General features: G+C 43.2%; 1 protein-coding gene across 7 annotated transcripts in view; it reads right to left on the bottom strand.

The window, feature by feature from the left end:
- Positions 1-24,297, bottom strand: part of si:zfos-2326c3.2 (mitogen-activated protein kinase kinase kinase kinase 4) — a 91,713-nt gene that overhangs the window by 12,899 nt on the left and 54,517 nt on the right. For 4 of the 7 annotated variants that reach the window (XM_070553202.1, XM_070553204.1, XM_070553206.1 and 1 more), the window contains exons 16-24: positions 23,260-23,580; positions 22,557-22,691; positions 22,227-22,364; positions 16,354-16,424; positions 10,578-10,657; positions 6,061-6,140; positions 5,874-5,968; positions 4,905-4,989; positions 4,652-4,816 (exon numbers count right to left, since the gene is read on the bottom strand). In XM_070553202.1, the coding sequence (XP_070409303.1) occupies positions 4,652-4,816; positions 4,905-4,989; positions 5,874-5,968; positions 6,061-6,140; positions 10,578-10,657; positions 16,354-16,424; positions 22,227-22,364; positions 22,557-22,691; positions 23,260-23,580 (1,170 nt within the window). The remainder of the gene's footprint in view (positions 1-4,651; positions 4,817-4,904; positions 4,990-5,873; positions 5,969-6,060; positions 6,141-10,577; positions 10,658-16,353; positions 16,425-22,226; positions 22,365-22,556; positions 22,692-23,259; positions 23,581-24,297) is intronic. The other 3 variants (XM_070553207.1, XM_015959592.3, XM_070553209.1) reach the window with 2 other exon arrangements.

The following is a 24,297-nucleotide window of genomic DNA, read 5'->3' as shown; positions in this document are numbered from 1 at the left end:
GAGGGGGAAGAGAGGGAGGGAGAGAGAGAAAGGGGGAGAGGGGGAGAGAGAGTGAGAGAGGGGGAGGGAAAGGGAGGGAAGGAGAGAGAGAGGGAGAGAGAAAGGGAGAGAGGGGGAGGGAAAGAGGGGAAGGAGAGAGAGAGAGAAAGGGAGGGAGAGAGAGAGAAAGAGAGGGAGGGAGAGAGAGAGAGGGAGAGAGGGGGAGGGAAAGAGGGGAAGGAGAGAGAGAGAGAAAGGGAGGGAGAGAGAAAGGGGAAAGAGAGTGAGAGAGTGAGAGAGGGGGAGGGAAAGAGAGAGAGAGAAAGGGAGGGAGAGAGAGAGGGGGAAAGAGAGGGGGAAAGAGAGGGAAGGAGAGAGAGGGGGGATGGGAAAAGAGGGAAGGAGAGAGAGTGAGAGAGGGGCAGAGAGAGAGAGAGAGAGAGAGAGAGAGAGAGAGAGAGAGAGAGAGAGGGAGAGAGAGAAAAAGGGATGGAGAGAGAGGGGGAAGAGAGGGAGGGACAGAGAAAGAGGGAGAGAGTGAGAGAGGGGGAGGGAAAGAGAGGGAAGGAGAGAGAGAGAGGGAGAGAGAAAGGGAGGGAGAGAGAGAGGGGGAAAGAGAGGGAAGGAGAGAGAGAGGGAGAGAGAAAGGGATAGAGGGGGAGGGAAAGAGTGGGAAGGAGAGAGAGAGAGAGAGAGAGAGAGAGAGAGGGAGAGAGAAAGGGAGGGAGAGAGAGAGGGGGAAAGAGAGGGGGAAAGAGAGGGAAGGAGAGAGAGGGGGGATGGGAAAAGAGGGAAGGAGAGAGAGTGAGAGAGGGGGGGAGAGAGAGAAAGGGAGGGAGATAGAGAGAGGGGGAAAGAGAGAGAAAGGGAGGGAGAGAGAGAAAGGGGGAGAGAGGGAGAGAAAGAGAGGGAAGGAGAGAGAGAGGGAGAGAGAAAGGGAGAGAGGGGGAGGGAAAGAGGGGAAGGAGAGAGAGAGAAAGGGAGGGAGAGAGAGAAAGGGGGGGAGATAGAGAGAGGGGGAAAGAGAGGGAGGGAGAGAGAGAAAGGGGGAGAGAGGGAGAGAGAGTGAGAGAGGGGGAGGTAAAGGGAGGGAAGGAGAGAGTGAGAGAGAAAGAGAGGGAAGGAGAAAGAGAGAGAGAGAAAGGGAGGGAGAGAGAGAGGGGGAAAGAGAGTGAGAGAGTGAGAGAGGGGGAGGGAAGAGAGAGAGAGAGAGAGAGAGAGAGAGAGAGGGAGAGAGAGAGAAAGGGATGGAGAGAGAGGGGGAAGAGAGGGAGGGAGAGAGAAAGAGGGAGAGAGTGAGAGAGGGGGAGGGAAAGAGAGGGAAGGAGAGAGAGAGAGAGGGAGAGAGAAAGGGAGGGAGAGAGAGAGGGGGAAAGAGAGGGAAGGAGAGAGAGAGGGAGAGAGAAAGGGATAGAGGGGGAGGGAAAGAGTGGGAAGGAGAGAGAGAGAGAGAGAGAGAGAGAGAGAGAGAGAGAGAGAGAGGGAGAGAGAAAGGGAGAGAGAGAGAAAGGGAGGGAGAGAGAGGGGGGAAAGAGAGTGTGAGAGTGAGAGAGAGCGTTCACCATCATGTTTTATATGACACAATCAGCTGAAACTGTTGAGGGAAACGTGTTAACACTAAATCACAGGAGATGTCCAGAGTCTGGAGACCTGTGTTCATCAAGTGTTCATCAAGTGTTCATCATGTGTTCATCAAGTGTTCATCAAGTGTTCATCAAGTGTTCATCATGTGTTCATCAAGTGTTCATCATCTGTTCATCATGTGTTCATCAAGTGTTCATCATGTGTTCATCAAGTGTTCATCATGTGTTCATCAAGTGTTCATCAAGTGTTCATCAAGTGTTCATCAAGTGTTCATCATGTGTTCATCATCTGTTCATCATGTGTTCATCATGTGTTCATCATGTGTTCATCATGTGTTCATCATGTGTTCATCATGTGTTCATCATGTGTTTATCATGTGTTCATAAAGGAACTGCATTTAGTTAACGTTAACGAGCTGTTACCACAGATAGGACTTTATTATCACCCAGAATGTGTTACTAAGGATGTTTTCTGAATCCAGTCTGAATGACCAACCCAGTCTTCATCCACCTGCAGCTGCAGTCGCTGATCAAAGCCAAAACGAGGATCTGTGCATTTCCAGTAGTACGCTTGCCAAAAGATCTGTGCAATAACCAGATTGTTATTTTACTTCCACAAAACTAATTTTAGGTTAGATATTACAGAAAACGGGGAAGGCTTGCCAACAAATTAAAAACCTGCTCCTTGTTTATTACAAGTCAGGATGTCTTGCTGGCTGCTTCCAGGCGAGTGACCTTCAAGTGCGTCGCGATCTACCGACGAGTCGGAGACCCCAGCTCTAAAGGATTCCAACGCAGCGGAAGCAACTGAAACACCATAACTAGTCAGGAAACACTGGGTCAGTTGAAATAAATAAAAATTGGGTCATAAATTATAAAACAAAATTTAGAATAAGTGTTTAAGGAAGGCTGGGCGATGAGGACCAAGATCCTACCACCATGTTATTTTTCATAACAGTCAATATCGATACATATGGCGATAGAAAACAAATAACCATATTTATCTTTAATGTTTCCTGGTACTTTTAAGAGACGAACATATCAAATTATTTTTCATTTTAAAGATTTATTTTCAAAAGCTGAACATGTCATCAAACATTATACATGTCCTTCTCAAAAAATTAGCATATTGTGATCAAGTTCATTTTTCTCTGTAATGTACTGATAAACATTAGACTTTCATATATATTAGATTCATTACACACAACTGAAGTAGTTCAAGCCTTTTATTGTTTCCAATATTGATGATTGTGGCGTACAGCTCATGAAAACCCAAAATTCCTATCTCAAAAAATTTGCATATTTCATCCGACCAATAAAAGAAAAGTGTTTTTAATACAAAAAGTCAACCTTCAAATAATTATGTTCAGTTATGCACTCAATACTTGGTCGGGAATCCTTTTGCAGAAATGCAAATTCAGTGCGGCGTGGCATGGAGGCAATCAGCCTGTGGCACTGCTGAGGTGTTCTGGAGGCCCAGGATGCTTCGATAGCGGCCCTAAGCTCATCCAGAGTGTTGGGTCTTGTGTCTCTCAACTTTCTCTTCACAAAACCCCACAGATTCTCTACGGGGTTCTGGTCAGGAGAGTTGGAGGGCCAATTGAGCACAGTACTACCATGGTCAGTAAACCATTTAGCAGTGGTTTCGGCACTGTGAGCAGGTGCCAGGTCGTGCTGAAAAATGAAATCTTCATCTCCATAAAGCTTTTCAGCAGATGGAAGCATGAAGTGCTCCAAAATCACCTGATAGCTAGCTGCATTGACCCTGCCCTTGATAAAACACAGTAGACCAACACCAGCAGCTGACATGGCACCCCAGACCATCACTGACTGTGGGTACTTGACACTGGACTTCAGGCATTTTGGCATTTCCCTCTGCCCAGCCTTCCTCCAGACTCTGGCACCTTGATTTCTGAATGACGTGCAGAATTTGCTTTCATCCTAAAAAAGTACTTTGGACCACCGAGCAACAGTCCAGTGCTGCTTCTCTGTAGCCCAGGTCAGGCGCTTCTGCTGCTGTTCCTGGTTCAAAAGTGGCTTGACCTGGGGAATACGGCACCTTTAGCCCATTTCCAGCACACGCCTGTACACGGTGGCTCTGGATGTTTCTACTCCAGACTCAGTCCGCTGCTCCCGCAGGTCCCCCAAGGTCTGGAATCGGTCCTTCTTCACAATCTCAGGGTCCGGCCACCTCTTCTCGTTGTGCAGCGTTTTCTGCCACACTTTTTCCTTCCCACAGACTTCCCACTGAGGTGCCTTGATACAGCACTCTGGAAACATCCTATTCATTCAGAAATTTCTTTGTGTGTCTTACCCTCTTGCTTGAGGGTGTCAATGATGGCCTTCTGGACAGCAGTCAGGTCGGCAGTCTTACCCATGATTGCGGTTTTGAGTAATGAACCAGGCTGGGAGTTTTTAAAAGCCTCAGGAATCTTTTGCAGGTGTTTAGAGTTAATTAGTTGATTCAGATGATTAGGTTAGTAGCTCGTTTATAGAACCTTTTCATGATATGCAAATTTTTTGAGATAGGAATTTTGGGTTTTCATGAGCTGTATGCTAAAATCATCAATATTAGAAACAATAAAAGGCTTGAACTACTTCAGTTGTGTGTAATGAATCTAATATATATGAATGTCTAATGTTTATCAGTACATTACAGAAAATAATGAACTTTATCACAACATGCTAATTTTTTTTAGAAGGACCTGTATAGTGGCTTTGGAATAATAAAGGAGGTTATACCTAAATTATACTAGGGATTGAATTAAAGTCTCAGAATGTCTTCGCTGATTTTAAATATTGTCTTTTTACGTAATAAGCAATAAAACAGAGACATAATGAGGCAGAAACACCTATGTTACATTTGGGCTCAGTACTATGAAACAGCATGCTCTGATAAAGCGTTCCGGTCTCTGTCACCAGCAGTGAGCAGCGTTATCGGCTGTTTCCCACTGCTGACCAAGCTTTAAATGCTTCCTTCGAGCTTGAACTCTTACAGGACAGTGGAGTGGAGTTTTTTCATTTGAACACAGTGTTTTATTTCAGAAAACCAAGCTCTCTGTGGTTTTTGTTGATCTGAATGAACTCACATGCAGATCTTGCAGCGTGGGCGATCCGGGAGCTGTGGGGGACAGCGAGTAGCTGAGTTCACGTGTGCGCTGGCGGCTCGGGGTGTTATCAGTCGGACTGGAGGACGAGGTTTTCAGCACCAGGTCTGGCAGACGGTAGGTGTCGTCCAAACCCAGAGGGGACACCTGTGGAGCCATCCCAGAGGAAACAGAGAGTTAGAAGATGGTACGACCTGAAAATAGACTAAAACGGTGTTTTATGCTTTCTGGGAACCTGGTGGAGATTACGGTGGGGCTGCAGGACGATGCCATCTGGTATTCTTCGGAAGTGTTTGCCTTTTCCGTTGGACAGGCCAGACCTTGGAGTAAACAGATGTAAGAGTCAGCTAGAGCAGGTGTCTCCAATGTGCGGTCCGGGGGCCATCTGCGACCCTCAGAGTGACTTGTGTGGTCCACCCAATGGTACTTCAGGCAACTGATGCAGCTGGACACTTCCGTTTGATTATTTTGTATTTTTACAGACATCAGGCCTGTTTGTGAGTACTACAGATTATCCACAACATAATCTTTTAGATGAAAAAAAAAAAACATTTTTAAGTGTGGACACCTCTGATCTACAGCTAGGTGTCCTGCAGGTGACTGCAAAGCATTCTGACCTCTTTCACCCCGCCCCACACACTGGGACAGCATCCTGAACTAGAGTTTATTATTTTAGTGACCAGTTCTGAAATTCACTAGTTGGATTTGGGTGTGCTCAATGATGGTTTAGAAAAGTCCTGCAGGGGTTTTCAGGTGGATCATTTACAGCAGTGATTCTCAAAACTTTTCCATCGCGACCCCCTCCAAGGAACATATAATCACTATTATATTTCCTAACGTCTGGAAGCTGTTAGGGGATCTGAAAAGTCATTAGAAATGGCAACAAAGCTGCTAAATTGGCAACTGCTTGGCTGCTTCTTCTGTTGGTTAGGCTGAGCGCTGCTGCCACCTAGTGACTGGAGGCTGGTTTAGCGTTTAGACATGAAAAATGACAAAATAACAATGGGTTCTCTGGCTTCTTGTGTTTCTAAAATCGGCTAATTTTGTATCATTGAATGTTTCATAACTGTGGTGCTTGGAAACAAAGGGAAAATAGCTGGGTTCATCTGCGAGAACAAAGCTTCTTTTTCATTTGCTAAAATGAATAAATAATTTGAGTCTAATTTCTCCAACACAAAGCTAACATTGGGAGTGAAGATGTCACCTGTTTCTGTCCTCATCATCGCTGCTGCCGACCTCGTCACTAGAAGAGGAGCGTTCTGTGGCCTTGTTGAGCCGACCCAGAGCAACTTTGACTCCCTGTGAGGGATTAAAACAGGAGTCAGAACATGAAACTGGATCAATCTAAAACCATAAAGGTACCAGATTTAGAAAACGACATAAGAACCTACTTGTGTGTGCGCTCTGGTGTCTGTTTCCTTCTGCTGCAGCAGACTGCGGTGTAGGAGAGGACTTTCCAGCTGGAAGTAACCTGATGGAGGAAGAGGAGCACACAAATCAGGAGAGCTTCAAAAGGTGGATTTCCTTTACTCAGTCGGCGTTAAACAAACATTTAAAGCAGAGCTCAGGTCTGAAGTCCCACTGATCAGAATATTTCTAAACAGGCATTTGGATGGAAGCCTTGTTCCTGTTTGAACAACATAATCGTCTGTTGTCATGAGCTATTTTATCTTTACTAAGAATTCTTGAGTTAGACAACATTATCGCCTGGACAACACGTTTAACCCTGAACACAACGTGTGTGATTCAGTTAGCTCTGAGGGACCAAGCAGAAGAGCAGGAAATTACGACCACTGACAAGAAATGATCGCTCTATAATCTATTCTTTCAACGGTAGGTTTGTTTGAACAGTTGGAGACTGAACAATAATTAAAAAGAAGTTATAAACTTCAAAATATCAATGAGCAACACCTGCTCCCAGGTGTGTTTTAGACAGGTAACAGGCTGATGCTGGGAGCCTTCTAAACTTGTTACCTGTGGGGCGATAATGGCAGAGGAGTTACGCGCCTGCCCTGTACATAGATGGTTGCAAGTTCGCACCCCATCTTTCACAGTTTTCTGCTAATTTTCCTTTTAAGGAACAAAATGATTCCTAAAACCAAACACTGACAGTTGTGGAGCCTAAGTTTCCTCCCCTTCCAGTCGGCTCATGCGTCCCTGAACGGAGCTAGCCTTACGCTCTGAATCAGAAATATCTTCAATTTAAATTAAAAGTAATTATGTGAGTTTCGACTAAGTCTGTAACATAATTTAAGATTTATTAGCTTGTTAAAGTTTGTACATAAAATAACTACAAATCAGAAGTGGGATACATGACATCACAGCAGAATCTCTTCTGCCTTAGCCTAGCTTCTACCCACCACATGACCAGTTTTAAAGTGGTTTTCTCCACGTTTAATCCCTCTTCTGTCATTCTAGAAGAAGGATTCAAGCTTGCTAGACTAATCATCTCCTCTTCTTCGTGTCTGGTTCAATGATGTCAGTATGGTGAGATGCATTTGAGCTCTACACGTCTCTTCACACAAAACCTAAAATAACTTTTGCCCCCGTTCGAAAATAAGCACCTTCTTGGCATCAAAAGGTGTCTAAAACTCGGGGGACCTCATATGTGAAATCCGTGGCACATAACAAATGCAATCAGAAAATAACTTTTATTGACTTGCATTGATTTTCTCTAATTTCCAGAGACCCAAGGTCTGGAAGCAGAAGGGCGTGACTTAGGCTCCCTATAAAGGATGGACGCTCTTTTTCCCTTTTGGAGTGTTTATAGGGGCAATTGAGAGCCACATGGCAGCACAAAAGGATGCATATTTGCACGATATGTTCCCTATAAAACATGAAACACAACAAACATCGAAAACCCAGTTTGAATCCTAGTAATGAGCAGCAGAAGCTCTCTGTGTCCTGGCCTTAAAGGAGACATAACATGAAAAACCCACTTTTTTATCCATTAACACGGTGTGTTTCACATTTTAAGTGTCTAAGTGAGCAAAAAGGCTTATATTATTCACTGGAGTTGCTATTTAGATATTTAATAATTAAGTTTTGGGCATATTTGTCCACCCGTTCAGTTTTTACATTATCTATTACATCAGTAATTAATTTAGTGAGGATAACTACCAAATATGGTAATGGCCCTCGGCTAAACACAGAGCCAATCCGCCATTTTTTCTTCTCGCTAAGATTTTTTGTAGTCCTATTTGAAAAATGCAGAATGTCTGGTTATTTTAGCCACACACAGCTCAAAACTGTTCCTCGTTTTAAGGAAGGGTGGTGTGGCAGTATTTAAACCCAGGAGCTGATGACACTACTGCTAAAAAAACACAGAAGAAAAAGTAGTGTGTTTGTGTTTGTGTTTGTGTGTGTGTGTGCGCGCGTGCGCGTGGTTCGTTCGTTCGTGTCTCCAGGCTAGTAAGTACTGAGGGCTTCATCTATCTAAAAGGAGTCATTTTTATCTGAATGTGGCAGCACCGGGACACAGCAGCAGAGCGGTAAGCTTCATATAACTCAAAAATGTCGACAAACTTTACTTTAGATTTACGGGCATTAGCAGCACTAAAGCGTTAGCATCCGGCTTGCTATCGCTAGCACAGTATGCTAGTAAAGTTAGCACCCAGATTAATGTGGATTTGGCTGATTTTCGTGGAATAAAACGTGATTTCTGATCAACGCCTTCTTTTACACCAGATGATAACCTCCCACTGATTATAACAGCAGAGAGCCTGTGTGTTATTCTACGTGAGTGTGATGTAATCTTAGCATCCAGTAAATAAAGTCCCATATCAGCTAAAATGCAGCGTGACAAAGTCATTAAAGTGCGTCAACACAGTGGATTTAATAGAGTAGTAAGTCTGTCTGCACTGCTCTCTAATGAGCTTCCTTTCATAAGGAGTCATTTGTATAATTTTAGTGTCACTATTTTATTACATTTGTAAGAAAATATGAAGTCACTGCAGCAAAGTGAACTTGTGAACAAACACAAACGTGACTATAAACATGAAAGCTAAAGAAACAACTTTCCTAAAGCTGCTTGTAAACAAAATATGTCATTAAAGTTATTGTCTATCATTGCAGAATATGGCGATGACATCATGGAACTGGTCTTTGGAAAAGTTTTCCCTGAACCAACTCCGTTTCTAGATGAGGTAGAGAAGATCTGCATCTCACCAACCCTCTGATCTCAGTATTCAGACAACGGAGGTCTCCCACTGTTATCCAGGACCAGTTTGAAGCCCACATACTGCCCCTCCCTCATCATCAGGAAACATCAATCCGTATCCTGAGGACAACAGAAGACGGCAGGAGGACAGGAACTCTGAGACCTAGACACCACCAGCACCGAGACACAAAGCACCTGTGTGCACAACGCCTGTTTAACTACTAAAACCTGTTTATTATATTGTTCTACTTATTTGCTGTGAGGTTAATACTTAGAAAATTTGTATATTAATGTAAACAATTAAAAGAATCACTGATTGTATGTTTTCTTTTAGATGTAATGGTCCAAACTCAGCCTTGTAGACATTTATTGCATCCTGTAGGTAAATACACAGAACAGGCTCAGATCCAGGATGACCCAGCATGCTCTTCTTCCATTCTGGCTGTTAGGGATTGTATCAATAACTCAATGCCTACTGATGTTTTCACCTAACGGTATTTATTTAGAATGCAGGTAAGATTTAACTATATTTGTTAGCAAAGCAGACTGATCTTGGGAATTTCACTGCAGCACTGATGTCCACCTCTCTGTACACATTAGAGAGAATTACCACTTTACAGCTAAACACATTTAATAAAGATATAGGCTACGCATTGCAGACAATAAAAACAAAGTTCTAAGCATTAGAATTATAATGATCACATTAAAGAACATTTGGAGGAATGTTATTTATTTTTGACTAGAATCTCAAATCTTTAAATTAAAATGTAACTGCTTTTTATCCATTTACAGCCATTAAGACACCCAATATAAAATAAGACTACTTATAAAATTATTTATAATTATATGTATGTATATATATATAGATAGAGATCTTAATAAAATATATTCTTTTAATGGTGTTTTAATGAGCTGTATCATTTTTTTAAAACATTTTTTATAGAAATAAGCAAGCAGCATTCCTTGTGTGTGTGTATGTACAGTCTATGGCCGTGACGGATGTGTGTGTATGTGCGCGCGCACGTGCCTGCTCGCTTGTCCCTCCGTCGGCCGTGACGGGTGTGTGTGAGTGACTACAGACAAATGCATGAGAGCGTTAGCAGCCTTGAAACAGCTTGATGAACTACTCTCCCCACATGTTTTAAAAATGCTAATATACTATGCTAAATCTGCTATGCTAAATAATGATTTCTCTATAGAACTACAAAGTCTGACTGGGGGAGGAGAGTACAGGTCTGCACTATGGAGGGGGGCGGAGTTTACAGCTCCTCCTCCAGTTTAAAGAGACAGTACCCAAAAACGGCTCGTTCTCAAGACTCTCCTCAGAACAGGGGTAGATGAGGGTCTGTAGAGCAACAATGATGAGGAAATCAGACCAAAGAACTGCAGTTCCACTGTATTTAGACCCCAACTGAAGGATTTAGATGTAAAAAGGAATAACTTAAAAGCATGTTATGTCTCCTTTAAAACCCCTACTCAAAACCATTCAAATGTATTTTACTGCTGCAAAAATCTCAACAACACTTCATTCTCAGACCTGCAGAATACGTTTTTCTCACCACTGCTGCAGGAGCTTCAGATTAGCAGCAGAAGTTAAATTAACAAGTGTTTTTATTCCAGCTGCACACACAGAAGGTGACTTTGAAACAACAAACCACCCTGTCTGCCAACAGCAGTGGCCACATCAGAGGAAACAGGAAACAGACATTTAAGCAGGCATATTTTCATCGTTCCTACAGTCTCACACACCTGGGTGGTTCCTGTTTGAAGGGGAGCCTCCTTGTGACACGAAGGCTCTGGTCTTCTCCATCGGAGACACCGGACTGCCACTAGATGGAGACAGAGACACACACACACACACACACACACACACACACACACACACACACTCAGGGAGGGAGGTGAGGCGGCATTTTACATATCTATGTCCTAATCTAAAATATATTCTCCACGCCGTCGCAGCAGAGGCCCAATTTCCTCCCCGTTATTTTGGTCCAATCTGAAGCAATCATCCGTGTTAAAGTGATCAGATCTGCTCAGAGCCAGCTGCTCTTTGATGGTGAACACAAACGCTGACAGAGACCCTCATAACTAATACAACATGAACATTCTTCCTCAGACTAATGGTCTTTAGGCGTCTCTCTTCATCTAATTCACGAGAGCAGCAGCTGGGTGCCAGTGATATAAAGTACCCCAGTATATATTTACTGTTTTCTGCTACAAACCCAGTTTAATGTCCACAAGCAGCTCCCGCACATAACGAGAGGCTATTTCTAGGTCATTATATATAAAATACAGCTTTACCCTGATAAAAATATACTCCTAGAAACAGAGCTTCTGGAGGGCGATTATGTAAATGTCCAGGCACGTTTATTTTAATATGCAAATGTGCTCAGGCACAGCAAGTTCTTCTGGGTCAAACTAAGCAGTCACTCCCAGGCAGACTGGGTGATGGCCTGGGGGCCAATCTAGGGGCCTTCTCAGGTTTTATACGGCCCAAAGCGAACATCTTACATTCTTTTATTTATGACCAACCAGTGACTCCAGTTTAAAAGCTTTAGTGGTCAAAGTCAGGCAGGGCAATACAAGGAAACACTCGGCTGAGGTTGTCGTAATTCATGCTTTAAGGGATTAAATCTGGTTATTCTTATAACCAGAATCAGAAGGTGTTATTGCCGCATGAGCGAGAATCACAACATTAGGAAATTGCTGCCATACTTGGTGCAAGAAAAATAAATGAGAAGCAAAAACTAGAAATAAACACAATGAAATGATAATACTATAGGGAGGCAATAATTTGACAAGCGGCTACTATAAGAGTCAGTGTCAGTATAAAACACCGCTCTTAGAAGTCCCTCTAGTTAGGGGCTTCAGATGTGAGGATCCTAGACCATGAAGTCTCATGTTACTGACGTGCCAAAAACATCGTAGCCATCTGTTTCTGACCTGTTTTCAGTGGGATGGTTTTATGTTTATTTATTTATTTGGCAGACGCTTTTATCCAAAGCGACGTACAATTGTTAACCCACAGGGCGTGTTGTGATCTGTGGGGGAAACCAGAGTACCCGGAGGAAACCCACGCATGCATGGGGAGAACATGCAACTCCACACAGAAAGGCCACAGCCGAGTTTGGAACCTGCAACCTTCTTGCTGTGAGGCAGCAGTGGTAACAACCGCGCCACCACGCAGCCCGTTTTAGATGTAACACACCTGGGTCTTCCTTAAGGTCTCCTCCCAGTTGGACGTGCCCAGAAAACCTCACCAGGGAGGCGTCCTAACTAGATGCCCGGGCCACCTCAACTGGCTCTTCTGAGACCCTCCCAGATGAACGAGCTTCTCACTCTATGTCTAAGGGAGAGCCCAGACTCTCTGCAGAGAAAATCCATTTTGGCCGTTTGTATCCATCATCTAGTCACTACCCAGAGCTCATGACCATAGGTGAGGGTAGGAACAAAGACCAACCTGTAAATGGAGAGATTTGCCTTTCTGCTCAGCTCTCTCTTCACCATGACTGACCGGCACAGCGCAGCACCAATCCAGCAATCAATCTTTTGATCCATCTTTCCCTCACTCGCGACCGAGATCCAGAGATACTCAAACTCCTCCACTTGAGGCAGGACCTCATCCCTGACCTGGAGAAGGCATTCTAGCCTTTTATGACTTATTCTGAACACCGTTTTATCTATATGTAATGTTGCTGGGTGTTAATTAGGGCTGCACAATTGAAAACAAATGTATTATCATAGCAACATCAGTGTGTGCAACATTATTATTGCTAAAAGCTGCTGGGACAGTAATAACACATACACTGTTATATTTCATGTCTGTTAATTCAAGCGCTACATCCAATTAACTGTTTTTAGACCAATGTGCTGAGATGCCTGCTCCTGTTTGTTTTCTCTGTTACCAGTAACATAATTTCATGTTTTACATGCAGCAGAATCAGCTGCCAGCTGACGCCGATGTTCTGTTGTTTGGACTTTAGGGTGCAGCAAAGAGGGAGATGTTTGTGAGCCAAAAACTGCTCTGATAATAAACAACCTCGTAGTCTTAAAACAGAAATCTGGAGTTCACCCCCAGAGAGCGCCGTCTAGAGGTGAAAACATGTATCGCATCACAAGACATTCAATTAAAATTTTAGGAGGCTCTACAGCAGGGGTGTCAAGATCAAACTCACACAGAGCTGAAATGAAACTCTGGGACGGAGTCGAGGGCCAAACTTAATATTTTTTGAAAAAGTGACGGCAAATTTGCACATTTTCTTTATCAACACATATGCAATTTTGAACCTTTTAATTTGGAAACAAACTTATTTCTGCATTAACACTGAATGTGGAATAACCAAATTACACACGAGCAAGTCAGTTTTAAATAAAAGGCATCAGTGGTATTCATTACTTGTGGTATAATCAGAATTTTTAAAATCTATTCAGGATTTGTGTTTTCTTGTTTATTCATTTTTCTTATTTTTTATTCTCCTTTTTTCTCCTGTAATACGTGTCATCGCTGCTGTGACATCTAGCTTTCCCCACTGAGGAACAATAAAGGGATTTTCTATTCTATTCATCTATCTGCAGCCTTTCCACTTCCTGTTTACTGTAGGTTAAATCTTTTCTCACGGGCCAACAACAAAATAAAAATATCATTTTATCTTAAATGAAAATGCAACATCTCACCTGTTAACTTTCATGTTTTGGAGCAGAAAAAGAGCATAAAACCAACATATTTAAAGCTCAGTTTGCTCCACTGGTTTACTGTGATGCTCACCTGTTCCAGCCAGATACCTGCATCATGGGGTTGATCTGAGCTGAGGAGGAGACTCCTGTTGTTTTGTTCATCTTCATCATAATAATGACAACATTAGATGACAACAGGTGCTCACATAGGTTTGTGCTGCTGAACATGTTTTTTCCTATTTTTATTCACCCTGTGTCTTATTGATTTTTAGCTGTTATTTTTGGGAATTTTGTTGTATTTCCTTTTTATCTTTTATCTGTGTTCGACATGTTTATATAAGGCCTGTTTAATTAACCAACATTTTTAGTGTACAGCGCCTTGTTTGGTTGTAATGCCTTGTGAATGCGCTTTATAAATAAAATTGGATTGGATTGGATTGGAACATGCCTGAGCAGCTTGACCACGTTGTTGTGTGTCGGGGAGGAAAAATAAAAACTACAGCAGCCATAGAGTCATGCTGGTTTGAGCGTCGCTGGAGTTATATCAGCTCTGTCTGGAAGTTAGTTGGAAAACTTTCTCTTTCAGTCGTGAACACATTACTGAGCGGCTAGAATCTCCGTTTCTGGGCTTCAACATCAGAAAACAGCTGAGTGACCTCGGCACTGAGTGAGAGGAGTGTTTAGTTTGTCCGAGACAGCGGAGCTGCAGACACTGGCAGCAGGCGCTGGAAAAAACACAAAGGAGGGGGCGCGTCGGCTCCGCGCTAATGCCGCAAAGCATCATGGGAGTTGAAGTCTTTGCGGTAAAATCGGCCAGCGGGCCAGTTTTAATATATTTTTGATATTTATTTCGCGGGCCACATAAAAATGCTCCGTGGGCCACATCTGGCCCGCGGGCCTTGTGTCTGACACATGTGCTCTACAGGATGGGGGATGGGCTTAGCAAAAAAACATAAATATTGTCTACATTATCTCACAGTACACGTAAAGACTCCTTTAGGGATTTCTAAAAGAAATCAAACATACATCTTGAAAGGGGGTGTTAGATAAAAACTGATTTTCACCTTCTCTTGTTAATGATGTTCTTTCAAACAGAGTTCATTAGCCTTATTCACATTTAAAGTGGTAAATACAGTATTAGATGCATGGAAAATGATTTTGTCTGGGTACCATCTGGTGTTCTTGAAGTCAAACGAAGGTCCAATCCTTGTTTATATTTTGTTATTCTCCTTTGGCTCCGGCAGGGAAGTTCAGCCTTGCAAGTCTACAGTTCTGTTATCACAAAAAGTGGGTGAGCTTATCTTTAATGTGTGTGTGCTATGTTACTTGTGAATAAAACCTTTTGAGAGCTTCGGCTCGAAGAGAGAGACTAAACAGATATCCCATTGGTGCGTGTCTTTATTTTCTCTCCAGTTTTGCAAAATGTGGTTGTTGATTATTGGTTGTTTATTGATAAATGGTATTGATAACCTAATATTTCTAACCCCTTTGCGTGTGTTGGACTTTCTTTGAGGTACGCCTGGATTGAATAAATATAAATACCCAACAGGGGGAAAACTCCAGATTACACCTTTAAAGTGTATTTAGCTGGCATAAGGGGGCAGTGCATACCTAAATAAATGCAAGCAAGCAGTATTTTGAGTAAGATCTTACCCACGAATGGCCACTAGGGTCAAAAATCCCTGGGGGCGCAACCTCCAGCAAAATGACAAGAACATCAGACTCCCTTTCATCACTGGTAAGGAGTGACGAGGTAAATGTGTAAAATGTTTACGAAATCAGTAAATGCATTTTGTCCTCATGGGCTCCCGTAGAAGGAAACATGGTGTCTAATATGGCGTCGCCCGGAGACTTAGACCCACTCTTATGTATTTTAGAGCCGATTATTATGGTTATATGTTACGAAGCCTCCAATATTTTTCAACAACTGAGCATCATTTATTTCATTTTCAACGTTTCGATGGATATTTCCAGAGATTAATGGTAAAAACTACACATTGTGTCTTTAAAGCCATAACTAGATCAGCGTCTTATCTTCATCAAATAGCACGACTCAGAGGTCTGATGTTCAGACAGGACCTAGAGAAACTCATTCATGCATTCATCTCTAGCAGGCTGGACTATGGCAATGGACTTTTGATTGGTCTTCCTAAAAAAGCTGAAGCAACAGCAGCTAATTCAGAGTGCTGCTGCTAGAGGCTTAACAAGAACCAAGAGAACCGAGCACATCTCTCCGGTTCTTGGATCTCTACACTGGTAACCAGTAAACTGCAGAATACACTGCTAAGTACTTCTACTAGTTTATAAATCACTCAATGGCATGGGGCCAGAATGCATGTTGGATCTCCTTCAGGTATCTCTGAGATCCTTAGGAAAAGGTCAGCTGGTAGAACCTCGGGTCAAAACCAAACAGGGTGAACCTGCTTTTAGCTACTTTGCTGCTCACAGATGGAATCAGCTTCCTCATGACCTCAAATGTACCCCAACTCTAGTAACTTACATCAAAATTGAAAACCTTCATGTGTTCATCAGCCTTTGAAGACTGTTCTGTACTGTAACTGCTCATCCTTTAACTTTGTCCTTTTCTTTTGAGTTTTAAATCAAAATTTAATTTGTGTGTACTTTCTGTCATGTTGATTTTTAATGTTCTTGCTATTCTTGCTAATTGGAAAGCACAATGAATTGCCTTTGCGTATGAAATGTGCTATATGAATACAGCTGCCTTGCCTTGCCCCAACTCTTTCGGTAGATCGGAAACAAGCACAAAAATCAGTGAGTTTGTTTTCACGTGCTGCCAAAGTGCCCGACTCTGAGACGCAAACGTATACATTGTGTAGAGGTACTGCACCTTGAAGCCGTCCTCTTGTGTCCCATCACAAGCTCTCTGCAGTAAAATTTAGAAGTGGTGCGCTCTGGGACCTGGAAGATACAAATGCACAGACACCAAAATCAAATCAAGCCCCTTTCAAGAACTTTTAATGTGATATTTCAAGATGTTCCAGCATCTTTCATTGCAGGTGCTTTATCATGGATGGACAGCACCGTTTGCTCTAGATGACTACTTCACTCCTTGTCACTGTGCTAAAACAGTGCTTTTTGCGTATTTGTTAATGATATTTTATCAAAAGCTGAAGAAAGGAGCCATAACAACACAAATCTCAGTGGGGTTGAGCTAAAATCTTGTGTTATTGTATCTCAGAGTCAGTCCCATTGGACAGTATATGGTTGGTAGTATTTTAGTGCCCAGCCTTTAAAAATGGTTCGAGTCTTGTGTATTAACCATGAGCTGTAAAAATACTGGCACTTCTGTCCATTATGTGTCATAAACCACTAGATGGATTTGATTGAACCTCCCTGAATGTAACCACTGAGTGTACTTCTAAAGCCTACAAGCTTTTGGAGTCAGCCCTGTTAAAGATGGCCACCATAGCCAATGGACATTAGCAACAATGGCATGCTCTCCATCGATTTTACAGGTGCTGAGCTGGGATCTAATGTGGTAGAAGCTAGCAGTTATTCCAAAGTATCGAGAAAACGACTTTTATAAAAAATAACTTCTGTGGGTTCCAGAGATCGTTGTTGCCTTTAGGAGGTTCAGCTTCTCTCAGCCGTTTGGGGCAAACAAAGGAGCCCGTGAACATCGATATTACACAGATGTTAAAAGAAGATTTAGATTATAATAAATGTTAATGCATGTGGTGTTGGAAAGGTAAAATGTGTCATATCTGTTTTAGGAACCTGAGGGAATGTCATGAGTGTTATTTTAGTTGAGAGCAGTAAGGCTCCACCTCTAATGACTTGTTGCTTGGTTAACAATACAGTAGGTGTGTTTCCACTACAAGAACTTCAGGGTACATTTACACCTGACTGGGCCGTTTTCAGGAACCTTCTGAGTACTTGCTCTGGAGTAGGCACTCAGATGGTTCCTGAAAATGGCCCAGTGGACTAGCTAGGTGGAACCTCCGGTTAACTTGCGCTGATTGGTTGGAACTCAGTAGGAAATGACATCAGCCGATGTCCAAAACAACAGGCAGCAGTAAAATTAGAAGGGTAGCTGGTGAAGCAGAACGGAAAAAAAAAAAAAACACTAAAAAACCAATCGCATTTAAAATCTAACTCCCGACCCGGAACACTGTGTTATTCCCCCACAGACTTAATTTACGGGGCTCGTCTCACAAAACTCAGAGCTGCTCTTATCCTCTGAATGGATTAAATTATGATATACTTCTATAAAATAAATGCTTTTAATATTATTAATGTTACTTTGGGCGCTTTTTGAGGCTGATGAGTGACATCACTCACTGCCAAAGCAGTCGTGCTATGCTGACGTCTGTGCAAGTTCTGAAAGGGCTGGATTTGAATGGAGACACAACAGCTCAGAGGACTGGGACATCCTATCTCCTGGTCAAGTTCCCCATCCCAGGAACTACCCTGGAGTTCTGCTAATGGAAACGTGCCTAATGAGAGGAGCCTGAGCATGGTTGTCTAGTTGCTTCTGCATTCATACACCTGAGGTTTTAAGCACGCCTGGTCCTGTTGAGACACAACAGACTGCTGTCACCCTAGTCATCCACCCCCTGCAGGTTTAGGTCCATTCAGACTAGAACCTCACGCCACAAAAACAGCTTCTTCCCCTCCGTTGTTGGACACTAAATAACTACGCAGCTCTGTGCTGGTCTTAATGTTACTTGTTTCATTCTGCACCGCTCCACCAAAGCAACCTCCTTGAAATGGGAAACTTGGCAGTAAAAAACATTTCAATTAGAAAAAAGTTAAAAAGCCACAGCAGTGACACACACCAGTGGGAGAGTACAAGGAGACATCACTACAACCTGTTTACCAACTGCAGCGCTCTACAGCTTCATGGGCTCCACCACTGACCCTTCAGCAGGCGGACTGAAGCAGAACTTCCTAAGGAAACCAGGGAAGACCCTCAGGATCTCCCAAAAGCCCCTTGGGTGGCTCTCAACCAGAGCTGCGTGTATCACATGGCTTCTTTTGTCAGGTTTTGACTGAAAATGTTTTTTTAATCCAGATTTTTAATTTTCTTAAATCCAACAATGTTTTAGATATTTTTATGTCTGGTTTTCATCCTCACCACAGCACTGAGACTGCTCTTATTCGGGGTTTTAACGATATTTTGCTTGCCTCAGATTCTGTTTTTCATGTGTTGTTGGTGCTTTTAGACGTATCTGCCGCTTTTGACACTGTCGACCACGCACTCCTATTACAGTGACTGGAGCAGTTAATTGGAATTCGTGGAACAGCTTTAGAGTGGTTCCGCTCCTATTTCAATGGCAGATGTTTTAATGTTGCCCTGGGGAACTGCGCCTCTAGAGTGGCACTTCTTTTTTGTGGGGTTCCCCAGGGGTCCGTTTTAGGTCCGCTTCTTTTTAATCTATATATTTTACCTTTGGCAGCCATTTTTAGAAAATTCCGGGTAAATTTTCATCTCTACGCTGACGATTGTCAGCTTTATATGGCCCTAAAATCTGTTGGCCCTGTGCAACCACTGACTGCCTGAGTGAAGTCAGGTCCTGGCTCTCGGCTAATTTTCTCCATCTTAACAGCTCCAAACTGGAGGCTATTTTCTTTGCCCCCTGCTCCCCCTCGGCTGTGGAGCCATCTCTGCCCCCTTCATTGTCAGTTTTGGTGAAGCCAACAATTACAAATTTGGGGGTCACTCTGGACGCTTTTTAAAAAATGGATGCACAGATAAATCAAGGTCAAGGTCACAAGGTCACATTTATTTCTAAAGCACACTTATTGCTTCCGCAACCCAAAGTGCTGTACAACACAGAAGATAAAATCGCAAACAAGTATAAATAAAAACCATAAAAACAAGTTAGGATAAAAACAACATTACATCATACAATTATAAAATCAATAAAAATGAGAAAGAATGACAATGACAAAATAAAATCATCCTACATAAAAGCCAGGTTGAATAAATGAGTTTTAAGAAAGGACTTAAAAACATCCAGACTTTGTGAGGTCCTGATCTGCAGAGGAAGACTGTTCCAGAGTGTAGGACCGGCCACACAAAAAGCCCTATCTCCTCTCGTCTTTAGGCGAGCCTTTGGAACTGATAATAAAAACTGTGAGCCCGACCGCAAATTCCTGGTAGGATTGCAGGGTGACAATAAATCATCTATATAAGGAGGGGCCAGACCATAAAATGATCAGGTAGTCGGGTCATGTTTCTTTCATCTTCGCCGGCTGGCCAAACTAAAATCTGTCCTGAACAAAAAAGATCTTCAGTCAGTTGTTCATGCTTTTGTAACGTCACATCTGGACTATGCCAACGCTCTTTTATATGGTATTCCCTCCTCTTCAGTGGTACGCGTCCGATTGGTACAGAATGCTGCCACAAGGTTTCTTACGGGCATAGACAGACGGCAGCATATCATCCCTGTTTTGGCTAATTTACACTGGCTTCCAGTTCGGTTAAGGATTAAGTTCAAAATTCTCCTGTTGGTTTACAAATCTCGGAGTCCCTATGTTCCGGCGCGAACCTTGAGGTCCTCTGACCAGCACCTTCTGCTTGTCCCTCCTGCCCGCTATATGGCCCGTGGCGAACAGGCTTTTTCAGTTTGTGCGCCTAAACTTTGGAACCAACTCCCCCCGATGGTCCGACTTGCCCCCTCCCTTCCCACTTTTAAAGAACATTTGAAGACATATTTCTATTCCCTGGCCTTCCCGGCTGAGAATGTTTAACCCTTGTACTTTCCTGTTTTTTTTAATAGTTTTTATTTGTTTCATCTATTTTGGCGATGTATTGTCTTGTACAGCACTTTGGTTGGCGTTGTCGCTGTTTAAATGTGCTTTATAAACAAAGGTTGATGATGATGATGATGATGATGATGATGAAAAGAAATCCACCAGTTCCTCAACCTCAGATGATCTGTTTAAATTTGCCGCACGAGGCAGATTTAACTTCCTTCAAGGAAAGCTTCGTCTTCCAATGTCCTCTTATTTCGTTTTAAATATCTGAAGTTTTAAAACCCAAACCCACCCATGTCCTGATCACATGACACAGCCACAGACAGGAAGCCACCATCACATGCTGCCCCCCCCCCCCCCCCCCCCCCCCCCCCCCACACACACACACACATACACACACTGGGCACCATTTCCTCAGGTGGCTGCTGTAACGTGAGGAAATATGGGTTTTCTGTGCCAAAGGTCATTTGACTCGGCTGGGTCAAGAGCTGGGCCGCTGAGAACTTTCACCCACAGATTAAGACCTGAACGCCAGCGAGTCTGGGAGAAACCATAACATCTGAACACCTGCAGTGCCAGAAGATGTGTTCCCATGGAAAAGTAGTCATAACATAACATAAAGTCTTAAACTTCCTTTCCTTTATTTTAAGTTGTTAAATGATCAGTATTATCACTTTGCTCATTATAAATGTGTTTTAATCAAATGAATGATTATTATGCTTTGGGTAATCATATCTATAATGAATCCATACTTAATTAAATAATGTTTGAGGATGTTTTAGCGGTGACCTTCACACACTCAAACACACACACACACACACTCTCTCACAGTAAACTCCAAAACACATTTGCTCTGACGCACAAGTTTTGCTTTGAGAAGAGAAAGGCTTTTGGTAAGTTTTCAGTTCATGATTCAGTTCGTGCTCGACAATGAAAGAGGGAGGACTTGTGGACAACGCCAACGGGGAACGGAGCTGCGGCTCCTTTCCCCCCCCCCCCCCCACGCTATTCCGGTCAAGCCAGACAGGAATAGCTGAATTGCAACCGCTAACGCAGACTCGTCCAGAGTCTTTGATTTTCTGAGTAATTTAAACTTAAGAAAGCGCATCTGCAAACGCTTCATCATCACGTGTACCGAGGTCATCTTCTGGACCGGGTCGCAGCACGCCTTCGTCTTCTCTGCCAGCCGAGGTGTCACCCCTGGATGAAACATCGTCCTTTGACGTCCCGGGTCTAAAAGGAAGGTCCGAATACGGTGAGGCAGTCCACGAGAGATAGCGTCTGATGCATCTTTTCCAACAAAACCTAAGTTTATTCAAACCATCACTTTTCACTCAGACACCTGTTTCTTCCTGAAGCAAAATCAGACGCACACACGCATTCATCTCACCTCATTTTCAATTCTCACTACATTTTGCACACACGTATCCATAATCACATCACATCACACTCAACCTTCAGCACATCCCACACCAGGTCTATTTGAGCAAGTTTACAATATCAACTGTTAAAGATTGTTCAACAAAGTTGCCAATGTTGATTGTTGTTTCCTCTGCTTGTTATTTCAAAATCATTAGTTTAATTTGAAGAATTAAATCTTTTAACTTTCAAACTTGTCTCTTCATTGAACTGAAACACAGATCCACGGATATTATCGACAGTTTGTCGATGAAAACAACCTTTGAGTCTTCTTAAAACTATAAAATATGTAGGATGGTTCCTCTTTCATAAAAGAGCATAAACCATTACTCTACATGATTAAAAGAGCCTAATCAGGTTCACTACACTGCTGAACAGAGACATTTTTACTCGTGCTCGAGTGACACAGGCTTCATCAGGTGACTGGCACGACAACAACAACAACAACAATATCCTCTTCTGTTAGCAGCCAGGAAAACAAATCTCATATCTGTTCTTACGGCTCATTTCTGTGGCTGAGGCCTGCTGCCTCTGTGAGCCCGCGTGTTGTGGCAGGAGAACGGAACAGAAAAAACTCACTTTAGGTGGCATCTCAGCCGGGTCCCAGAAGACATCATCTGTCAGGGACAGAGGGGACAACGGGGACAAGGGGGAGAGGGCCATATCTGACATGGAGCTGCTGTGAGGGGTGTCTCGACTGGAGAGGAGATTGGCATTCTGGGAAAAAAAATTATTTATGTGTCTGTAAAGGAACAAGTTACGGAAGTAAATACATGTGTGTGTGTGTGTGTGTGTGTGTGTGTGTGTGTGTGTGTGTGTGTGTGTGTGTATGTGTGTGTGTGTGTGTGTGTGTGTGTGTGTGTGTGTGTGTGTGTGTGTGTGTGTATGAGTGTGTGTGTGCATGCATACCTGGCTATACTGAGCTCTCTTCATGGCTGGTGTACAAGGACTGGAGCTGCTTCCAGAGCCCAGCCTTGAGTGCATCTGGCTGGGCAGCCCAGCAGCCAAAAACACCCTGGCCAGCTGAGACTCCTGCAGCTCCATCTGCAGCACAAACACGTGACTTCATCTCCTCCTTTATTATTCTAATAACGCTATATTTGTTTATGCTGTTTCACGTTTTACTCGTAAGATGAAACTTTGGTTTGCAGCATTTTACTGTTAGTTTCAGCTGTAGGGAAGCACAGCCCTGACAAGCTCTGCATGAGATGCTGAGATGATTCAACATCGCATCTGATGACATCACATCAGCGCTGGCTTCCATTTTAATGCAGCAATCTGAACAGTTTCAGATTGTTTCAAAAACAAAGTGAAACACGTGTTTCTGCTCATGAATAAAGCACGATCCAACAGCATCTGATTCCATTCACACCAAATCAGATCTACATAAACTAACAGGTGAGCCTAACTAGTGGACTCTGACCCCCGCCTGCTTCGGTCTTCTGACCTTTTACAGCTCCTCAACTTTGAACTACTATTTATTAACTCTTAAAGCATATCTTTCCTCAGTAATTGTTGTAAAATACAGAAGGCACAAAGAAAAGTAGCGGAAGTTAACACTGAAACAAATTAAACAAACACAAAAAGCCCAGAGGCGAAAAACAGACGTGACCTTCAGCGGGGATGCAGGGCTGCAGAGTAAAGCAGGGTTTACCACTGAGGGCTGTCTGGGTGAAGCTGCTGCAGCAGCCTTCTGCACACTAACAGCTGTTTGCTTCTGGACGGCCGCTGCAGGCGTGTCCCTCTGCCTGTCCTTGTCCCGCTGTCGGTGGTCGTGCTGCAGTGACAGGAGCTGGGTTTGGTCCTTGGGCAGGGTGCGGTGAGACCTCCTGCCCGCTGTGGGCTGCTGGTACTGGGCTACAGGCTGAGGCTTAGCTTGCAGCTGAAGCTGTTGGACCTTGTGCTGAAGCAGCAGGTTGGCAGGAGCAGCTCTCTGTAGCAAACACGAAAAGCGCGCGCACACACACACACACACACACACACACACACACACACACACACACACACTGACAAAGACTGGAATGTCTGCATAATAAAGGACATAGAAACGTGTAGAAATGTGTGGAGCAGTCATACAGATTAAAAAGACTCATTAACTGACGCAGATCAGTCACCTCCTCTCCTACAGCATTTATTTATAACGATGTGAGCCTTTTTCCTTGAAGGAATGATCATCACCGCTTTTTCTTTCTGTTTGACATTAAAATAAACTTCTACCCGACACTCAAGTCTTGTGTGAAAGACTCTCAGCTACCCTAACGCTGTAACATTCTCTGGATTAAAGCCCTTCTTATGTTTGCTGGCCTTGATTAGCAGTGGCAGCCATCTTTAAATGTACAATGGTTTCCACAGCTTATCAACATTAATAATTTATTTATCCCATTGGAGACAAACCCCACACAGATTTAGAGTCACTAATCTATCTAATGAGGACGTTGTTGCTCTGGAAACTGGAGTTCTTGGAAAAAGCTACGCCTGCACAGAGGAACACGCCAACTCCACACATGAAGGTGTAGCTCCATCAGGTAAGAGTGCTACCACCTCCAGCTACTAACCGACTTCAGAATGTACAGAAGTCCGTTAACGTTAGTGCTCGCCTGCATGACCATGCATGTGTGGTGGACTGGGAGGAGCTTACTCATGTCTGTGA

The sequence above is a fragment of the Nothobranchius furzeri genome, chromosome 1 (genome assembly GCF_043380555.1).
Source record: "Nothobranchius furzeri strain GRZ-AD chromosome 1, NfurGRZ-RIMD1, whole genome shotgun sequence".
Taxonomy (NCBI): Eukaryota; Metazoa; Chordata; class Actinopteri; order Cyprinodontiformes; family Nothobranchiidae; genus Nothobranchius; species Nothobranchius furzeri.
This window is presented reverse-complemented; position numbering and strand designations above follow the sequence as displayed.